General features: G+C 39.7%; 2 protein-coding genes across 2 annotated transcripts; both read right to left on the reverse strand.

Moving 5' to 3' along the window:
- Positions 1-784: 784 nt before the first annotated feature.
- On the reverse strand, positions 785-2,107 carry LOC127658812 (uncharacterized). Its single transcript, XM_052148356.1, has 2 exons — positions 2,103-2,107; positions 785-2,046 (listed from the first exon to the last, which is right to left on the reverse strand). Exons 1-2 carry the CDS (start codon positions 2,105-2,107, stop codon positions 1,242-1,244), a joined length of 810 nt encoding a protein of 269 aa, XP_052004316.1. The 3' UTR covers positions 785-1,241.
- Positions 2,108-3,132: 1,025 nt separating this feature from the next.
- On the reverse strand, positions 3,133-4,781 carry LOC127658813 (gap junction alpha-8 protein-like). Its single transcript, XM_052148357.1, has 2 exons — positions 3,193-4,781; positions 3,133-3,139 (listed from the first exon to the last, which is right to left on the reverse strand). Exons 1-2 carry the CDS (start codon positions 4,779-4,781, stop codon positions 3,133-3,135), a joined length of 1,596 nt encoding a protein of 531 aa, XP_052004317.1.
- Between the last annotated feature and the right edge of the window lie 4,786 nt (positions 4,782-9,567).

The raw sequence follows: 9,567 nt of genomic DNA on the forward strand, positions 1-9,567 counted from the left end.
TGATATTTTACAGCATGTATTCTGTAATCTGTAGTTGAATACATATCAAAAGTAACCCTCCCAACCCTGTGTGTGTATAGAGTTGACCGCTAGAGGTCACACAAGTTTCATTTCAGTCCCATTGTGCTTGGAGCTTATGCGTTTTCATACTTTTCCTGCTAATAAATGTGTTCCATCCTAGTGCACGTGTCTTATTCTGTTAAAGTCAAATATAAGTTCATTAGTGCTAAATGTTTTGTGAAAATGCTCTTGCTCTCCTAAATGAAGGTGCTGTAAATTGCACAGCAAAGACATAGCTCATTGGTCTTCATCGTGGTATCTTTATTTGTGGTCTTTAGATAAAATCTTAACATATATAACCTAGGAAACCATCATTGTACTTGGTGAAGATTACACAGATTAAAAAAAAAAAGGTTTTCTGTTTAATGATACAATCTATTTAAACATCGATCCCACTATTCAGTGTTTGCATCATCCAAAAGTTTACATTTGCACACAAAAAGAGACCCTAACTAAATTATAGGAGAATAACAATTCCCAGTTACAAAATTGTATGACCTAATTCAAAATATTAACAATTTCCTTAAATCCTTTGAAAATTCTTAATAATGGCTTGAAAACTATTGGTACAAGCAGTTCTAAGGTAATGAAAAAGAGAATTATATGGACCAGGATAAAAACAAACAAACAAAACAGAAAAAAACCATTAGCGTATAATAATGTATCGATGAACGTCATCATTCAAAACAATACACAGATAAGGCACATATTTAGAATATGAGTCTTTGACTATTTTGCATGGGATTTGTATGAAATGAGATAAAACAGCAGGGGATTTGTGAATAAATGTAAACTTATTACATCTAGACAACAAGTGATTAAAAACACAATTCCTTTAAATACTTGCCTAAATAAAGTTTGGAAAAAATGTTCTTAGTCATTTTCATTGTGAGAAATTATCTACCTTTCAGAAAGCAGCTAATGTTTAAAGTTTGGTATTTACTGCATTTCATTGGCTCTGAACTAAATTGAATCTAATCTAATCTAATCTAATCTTATAAACTGTTTTTATTCTCTTAAAATTTTAAAAATGTGTTTCTTGTAGTTATTTATCAAACTTGAAAAAATGTAATATCTTGTTGAACCATGCTTGTGGTCCTACTGATTATGTGGCACTTTGGCATTTTGGTATCAAAGATTTGACAGTTTATATTATTTGGCTATCTTTGCTTGTTGGTCAATTATATTGTTAGATCATCTGACCTGGCTCTGCTGCTCCCTTTGCTGAGACGACTTAATGGTCTTGTTTCCTCAAGCCTCTCAGTTGTCTCTAATTCCAAAGTTACAAATGAAACATCCATCATCTCTTCTATGGCCTCCAAGAATTGTGATTCTTGAGAACTCTCTGCCATCTCAGACCCTACAGTTTCCACAAAATCCTCTTCTTTATTTGACCCATCCCACCCCATAGAACCTTTATCCTTCTCTGGATTCTCTATCTCCAATGATACCCCCTCCTTCCCTGAGGTTTCCACCTGATTTAAGTCCACTGCAACTCCTAGAGCTTTATCTAGAGCTTCCTCCTTACCTGAATAAACTACAGTTTCAAGAGTTCTATCCTCATCTGCCTTGACTAGATTTCGTAAAGCTTCATGCTTACCTCTATCCACTATATCCTCTACAGCTCCGCCCACTTCTGGATCTGATTCATACTCTAAAGCTCCAACCGTTCCTGCATCTACAACATCCTCTACAGCTTCACCTACTCCTGTGGCTACTACATCCTCTAAAGCCCCACCCCTTCCTGCATCCCCTACACCCTCTAAAGCTCCACCCCTTCCTACATCTACAACATCCCCTACAGCTCCAAGCAGTCCTGTGTCTGCTTCATCCTCTAAAGCTCCACCCCTTCCTGCATCTACAACATCTTGTACAGCTCTGCCCACTCCAGTATCTCCAACATCCCCTACAGCTCCACCCAGTCTTGGGTCTGCTGCATCCTCTAAAGCTCCACCCCTTCCTGCATCTACATCATCCCCTACAGCTCTGCCCAGTCCTGTGTCTGCTTCATCCTCTAAAGCTCCACCCCTTCCTGTATCTACAACATCCTCTACAGCTTCACCTACTCCTGTGGCTACTATATCCTCTAAAGCTCCACCCCTTCCTGCATCCCCTACATCCTCTAAAGCTCCACCCCTTCCTGCATCTACAACATCCCCTACAGCTCCGCCCAGTCCTGTGTCTGCTTCATCCTCTAAAGCTCCACCCCTTCCTGCATCTACAACATCTTGTACAGCTCTGCCCACTCCAGTATCTCCAACATCCCCTACAGCTCCGCCCAGTCTTGGGTCTGCTGCATCCTCTAAAGCTCCACCCCTTCCTGCATCTACATCATCCCCTACAGCTCTGCCCAGTCCTGTGTCTGCTTCATCCTCTAAAGCTCCACCCCTTCCTGTATCTACAACATCCTCTACAGCTTCACCTACTCCTGTGGCTACTATATCCTCTAAAGCTCCACCCCTTCCTGCATCCCCTACATCCTCTAAAGCTCCACCCCTTCCTGCATCTACAACATCCCCTACAGCTCCGCCCAGTCCTGTGTCTGCTTCATCCTCTAAAGCTCCACCCCTTCCTGCATCTACAACATCCCCTACAGCTCCGCCCAGTCCTGTGTCTGCTGCATCCTCTAAAGTTCCACCCCTTCCTGCATCTACAACATCCCCTACAGCTCCGCCCAGTCCTGTGTCTGCTGCATCCTCTAAAGCTCCACCCCTTCCTGCATCTACAACATCCCCTACAGCTCCGACCAGTCCTGTGTCTGCTTCATCCTCTAAAGCTCCACCCCTTCCTGCATCTACAACATCTTGTACAGCTCTGCCCACTCCAGTGTCTACTACATCCTCTAAAGCCCCACCACTTCCTGTATTCCCTATATCCTCTAGAGCTCTACCCATTCTTGAATCTATATCATCTACATCTCCACCTACTCCTGTGTCTACTACTTCCTCTATAGCTCTACCCCATTTAACCCCTAAATCCTCTAAAAACCCACTCTTTGGTGTATCCACTAGGTTCTTTACAGCTTCTCCCACTCCTGTGTCTACTACAGCCTCTTGAACTCCATCCCTTTTTTTATCTTCTACAACCCCATGAGTTTTGTCGATATCACATAAATGCTCTAATTCCTTTGACCCTGCAATGCTCCCTAAATCCTCTGGCTCTTGTGCAACCTCAACTATTTTGGACTTGTCCAGATCCTCAGTAACATCCCCATACTCTAAAGATTTTAACTCCTTTAGAACATCCTCTTTTATAAAAGGCACTATCTCACATAGTTCTCTCTCACTATAAGATTCCTCAACATCTGGCCCTTCTGCCACAGCTTCTGGTAAACCCTGCTCTTCCCTCAACCACTTGACCTTAAAGGTGTTGTCCTCTGTTTCACCAATTTCCTGTAATGTTTGTTGCCCTTTTCTACCATTTGAAAATAATTCCTCCTGTCTTAACTCACCCTCTGTGTTAACTAAGCTACTATCTTTCACCAACTTCTCCTCAGTCTCCTCTCTAGTGACTATTTCCTCTTGTTCTATTTCCAAACACCCTTCAAGTGATATTAAACATGTTTCTTCCACACTCTTGCCTTCTGATTGTTCCTCCAAGACTCCTTGCAATGCTGTCAAAGCCTTTAAATTGTCTACCTCATCTCCCTCCCGACGTGGCTCCGCTTTCTCTTGCAGTAGCATTGGGACAGTCTCTGTGACCTGAATAAAGATGGGCTGAGTCTCATTGCATATGACTCTCTCCTCTACAGGGGGTGCTGTTTGAATAACTTCCTCCTGATTGCTTTTCAGTTCCTTCTCCAGTTGAGGTTGTAAAAATTGTCCCTCTTCCATACGATCCTCAGCTAGTGGATATATGTGTGCAACCTCATCATTTTCCTCCTCTTCAAGATGCCTATATCCTTTGGCTTTTTGGACAGGGGTAGTTAGGAGAAATGGTAGGCTCCTCTCAGGTGGACCAAGACGTTCCAACTGTGCTGGAGCTGTCCGATGGAATGCAAAGCGGATCTTCTTCAAGCCAAGGTGGCTAATCTCCACGAAGTTGAGCAACAGTGAGACGCAAGCAACAGCAAGCATGAAGATGATAAAGATGGTCTTTTCGGTAGGTCGGGAGACGTAGCAGTCCACTGTGTTGGGGCATGGCCAGCGACTGCACTTGTACAGTGGCTGGATGCTGAACCCATACAGAAAGTATTGTCCAACCACAAAGCCTACTTCAAACAGAGCTTTGAAAATTATATGGCAAATGTAGGTGCAAAGCAGGGTGCCCTCAAGTCTGAACTTTTTGTTACCTTTCGTGCTGGTCTCCTTGGTTGTGCGAACACTTCCCTGATCAGTTGCTAGAGGGAGACACTCCTCTGCCATTTCCTGTTGGTGGCTAATCTCAGCTTCTTCATGCTCCTTATGTTTCTCCTCCATGTGGAGGTAATGGACAGCGTGACCAACATACACAAGTGAAGGTGTGGATACAAAAATGATCTGTAACACCCAGAGACGGATGTGGGAGATTGGAAAGGCCTCATCATAACAAACATTCTCACAGCCTGGCTGTTGTGTGTTACACACATAATCAGACTGCTCATCTCCCCAGACAAACTCTGCAGCAGTGCCCAGAATTAAAATGCGGAAAATAAACAGCACTGTGAGCCAAACACGGCCAATCACAGTGGAGTGTTCGTTTACTTCCTCTAAAATATTACCCAAGAAGCTCCAGTCTCCCATGGTTGTGTATTAGCTGTGTACAAGGAAGACAAATGGGAATTAGATGGTGAAAAGATGATCCAAGAGATATTACTTGATGCAGATTGCAAATGAGACACCTGATACATCCCATGTAGGCTGCTATTGTTTTTTTTTAATCCAGAGGTTTCAAAATATTATTTGAAATCATTTGGAAGTTTTCCTACTTACTAATAAGTAAGCCTATTCACAAAACAAATGCAATCTTAATAATAAAAATTCCTGAGATTAATTAAACTGACCATTTACAAGCAGAAATAAGAAACATGTTTTACCCAGATATGCCACTGCCAAATCACATCATAAATGGGCTCACATTCAACAATATAAGCCTGCACATCTTAGACATAAAAGAAACCCCTTCTGAGGACAAAAGCTGTGAGTGAATATACATGACATTTAATTAAATGGGAGAGCCAAGGTGAATTGAGCCCAAACAGACCTTTGCACAGTGGTGTTTCCAGTTCATGCACTGCAGTCTGTTGCTCCTGGTGCCCTGTGGGGCAAATTGAACTCCTCTCCTCTTGTCACCAGAGTCTGTCCTCGTCCTTGTCGCACCACTGAGCAGATGTGAGCGAATGGGCTGTGATGGCTGCTTTTCATGCCTGCCGTAGTGTCTAAGCTGCTAACCAGATGCCCTTTATGCACCAGACCATGAGTGTTGATGCAGAAGACAATAGGATCAACAGACCCCAGGACACCATCCACAGGCCCAAACCAGAGAACACATTAAAAAACTGGAACATGAGGTCCACTGCAATGACATACTTTACCATGATATCAAAACTACACAAAATCTGTAAAATTCATGTGAGCATCCATCAGATGATGAATTCTTTTGACTTTAAAAGGGATAGTTCACCCCCAAATTTTACATGAATGGAATATAATGAATCTCTCACTCATATTGTTCCAAACCCATGTGACTTTCTTTCTTCTGTAAAATACAAAATTAGATGTTTGGCAGAATGTTAGCAACAGTCGCTGTATGGAAAAAAGATGCAATGAAAGTGAATGGTGACTGAGGCTAACATTGTGCCTAATATCTCCTTTTGTGTTCCACTTAAGACAGAAAGTCTGGGTATGGGTTTGAAACAGTATGAGGGAGACATTCATAATATTAATTTAATATTAGTTTTTAGGTGAAATATCCCTTCCTTTGAATATCATTGTGAGTGTACGGAATTATCAAATTATGGTCTTTTTTTAGTTTTATCAAAGTAACTCTTGATAGAAAACAAATACAAAAGAAAAATTTGAACATATAAATTAATACATATAAAACACATATAAATTAATTCACCCACAGATCCAACTAGAAAACAAATTAAATAATTCTAAGAATTCTAAACAAAAATTCTTTAATATGATAACAGTGACATTTCAAAATGGAGACAGCCTTAGGAAATGGTAATAAAGCATTTGGGGAGACACCTATCACTTCACTTCACTTTCAACTTTATTTGTACACGGAGGGCAATTGATTTTGCGGCAAGACATACATACAGACAATGAAAATATAAAAAATAAAAGAGGGTGGGGTCAGGTCATGACAATGCATGCCCGGCCCTCAATTGTAATCAGCTGAGGAGAGGTATAAGGCAGCCGGATGCAGAAGTTTGGGAGAGAGAGCCACACGCAGCTGCCGTGTGTGTGTTTATGTTTCTACCTTTTGTTTAAGTTTTCATTAAATATTACTTTGATGCTTCGTCCGGATCCCGCCTCCTCGTTTCTCACTATAACCCCCTGTTACAATAGGGTACTACACACAAGGAGCAGGGAGGTGGGGAACACAGCAATGGTCCTAAGTTGACCATCTCTGTTAAAAGACCTTCCCAATCATAAAGCTAAAAAAGGAGTTGAAATTCAACTTATTGTCAATCAAACTACCAAGGTACTTGTATGTATCTGCAACTACCACCTGCCCCTTGATGGTAGTTTTCTGAGGAGCAGAGTGCTTGTGCCTAAAATCAATGAGCATGACCATAATTTTTTACCACATATGCAGGAAAGCTGGGTGTTAGAGGTAAGTTTTAATGGTTTTGTGATAAAGGGGCAACAGTGTAGGGCAATGGCATATTTATGATTTACATTTCCATTTGCATTGTCATTTAGTAACAGTGTTGGGGAGTAACGAAATAAATGTAATGGGATAATGTATTTAAAATACAAAATATAAGTAACTGTATTCCACTACAGTTACAATTTAACTAATTGGTATTTAGAATACAGTTACATTCAAAAAGTATTTTGATTACTGAAGAGATTACTTTGCATTTTATTGTCATTTGTTTAATTTAATATTTAGTCATTTCAGATGGAAAAATGTATACAGAACAGTGGTGAAACACTTTCTTATGATGTGTTACATTCACACGAGCAGACAGAGAAGTAAGTTTGGAGCAAAATAAATAGAAATAAACCTTGTGTAAATTGTCAGCTTCATGCTAAGCTAAAATGCAATTTCTAGCTATTTTACATGAACATGTAACCAGGCACAATCATATTTTATCGAGAAAATCCACGTTGGATCATAATTATTTTTTTCTAGTAAGACCTTTGATATTAGGCCAAAAATGTCCTGTAAAATATCTAAAAATCCTGTAAACAAGATCAATTTGATTTATCTTGTTTTATAAACAACACTGCATAAGATATTTAGGTTCTTCAGAGAATGTATTTTTAACATGTGTATTTTGTCTGTACTGGCAGAGTTTTTATAGACAAAACAAGTGAAAAAAAGAAGTAATCCAAAATATTTTGAATATGTTACTGACCTTGAGTAATCTGAGGGAATACTTTACAAATTACATTTTACAGCATATATTCTATAATCTATAGTGGAATACATTTCAAAAGTAACCCTCCCAACCCTGATTAGCAGACACTTTTATCGACCACGAAGCACAAACACACATAACACATGGATAAACTCCAACAATACGCCATTAAGAACTTCCTGTGCAGCTGAATCACTGGCCAGACACATTCCTGTCAGTCCTGGTTCACACCAAGACTTTTAAAAGAATAGTTAACACAAAAATTATCTCTTATCATTTACTCAACTTTATACTGTCTCAAACTTGAATTACATTCTTTTTTCTGTGGAACACAAACAAAGAAGTTTTGATGAAGACATAAGAAGACAAGTTTTTGTCCATGCGACGCGAGTCAATAGTCAACATTTTCAAGATCCACAAAAAAGGCAGGCATAATGAAGGCAGCATAAATGCAGAAACATACAAGTATGCAAATGCAGACACTAGTGCTTGTCCAACACATGGCCAATGCGTGGTTCCGTAGTACATACATTACGTGCACTTTTGCATCGCTCTGACAGTTACAAACCTCAGACAACAAAAGGGCAATATATTTTTTAGGCTTGACCACAAAACCAGTGCTGCATCCAAAACCAGGAAAATACTGCCTTCGAAGGCTGTATACGGAGGCAGGATGAAAATAAGTTGCTTTTCAAACGGTTCAGAGACCAGTTTTATTAAGAGTTCCATTCATTCAAAACAGATGACAGTTAAGCCATGAGCTGATTAGGCAGCAAGTCAGCTGCCTATGTTTTCGGATTCAGCCCAGATTAGATGAATCGATATTCAAGGAGTGGGGAGAGACACAGAGAAAAAACAATTTGTTTGAATGGACTGGGGACAGAAAGAAAAAAAAGATTAAACTCAAATTGCTGCCTGAGTCCGCCATGACAGTTGTTGATTGAATGAAGAAAATCCTCTCTAGCGCCCCTTCGGCAACGCTGAGAATGCAGCACGTACTTGATTTGTGTTTTGAATTGAGTGCTGACACATTTCACAACACAACGATGAAATCGAGCTAGCTTGCGTAGAGTATGTTTGGGTCTTAAATCCAAAAAGCTTGTGTGGTTTAATCCATGCCTTTATAAGCAATGCAATTGATATTGAGTGTGTATGGTTATGTCTTTTTTGGAGCTTGAAAGTGTTGGACCCCATTGGCTTGCATTGTGGACAAAAACACCTCATATCGCCAACAATAATATTTTGTTTGTGTTCTGCAAAAGAAAGAAAGTCATAAATGTTTGAGTTGGCATATGGTTGAGTAAATGATTGATGAATTGTTGTGTTTGAGTGAACGTTAAACTCTTGTAAAGGCCAATAGGCTATTGACAATTTCAAGCATGTAAACAATAACAAAGGAATGTAAACAATAACGCAACTATTCCTGAAGCACTTCCAGTATCATTAACACATCCTTTAAACAAGGCTCTGTGTTAATATATTTTCCTTAAATAACATGAAATGTTTACCTGATGTGACTTCCAGACGTGTTGTTGATACCGAATGTCAACACGAGGGAGGCAATGAAATTGTATCGTAGTTTAGATAGTTCGGGAATATTGGATTACTCCTCTTATAATCAAGGAAGTAGTTCAAAGAAGCTGTCTGCATAATCTGCAGACAAGTATAATTTTGTTTTCTGATAAAGAATATGTTTCTTGTCTCTTTCTTCTGGATAAAAGCGTCTGCTAAATGACTAAATGTAAAAGTAAATGACTTGCAAAGCTTCATTCATTATATGAATGGAAGAGAGCTATAGTCACTTTTAGAGCTCTACCTATCAAACATACAATTATTTAGCATAAATTTTGTTCATCTGCGAGAGATAAGTCGTGTGTTACAGTTGTTAATACTGTGTTAAAGTAACTATGAATGAAGCGCCTCACGCTCTTGTTTTGAATGAGGGTGCGTTTAATTCAGGAGCGATAATCCCTATGCCCTATTCCCTT

Source organism: Xyrauchen texanus, chromosome 18, assembly GCF_025860055.1.
Source record: "Xyrauchen texanus isolate HMW12.3.18 chromosome 18, RBS_HiC_50CHRs, whole genome shotgun sequence".
NCBI lineage: Eukaryota > Metazoa > Chordata > Actinopteri > Cypriniformes > Catostomidae > Xyrauchen > Xyrauchen texanus.

Bases quoted from the DNA above. Each gene is read 5' to 3' on its own strand.
- LOC127658813 (XM_052148357.1), bottom strand. From the start codon at position 4,781: ATGGGAGACTGGAGCTTCTTGGGTAATATTTTAGAGGAAGTAAACGAA.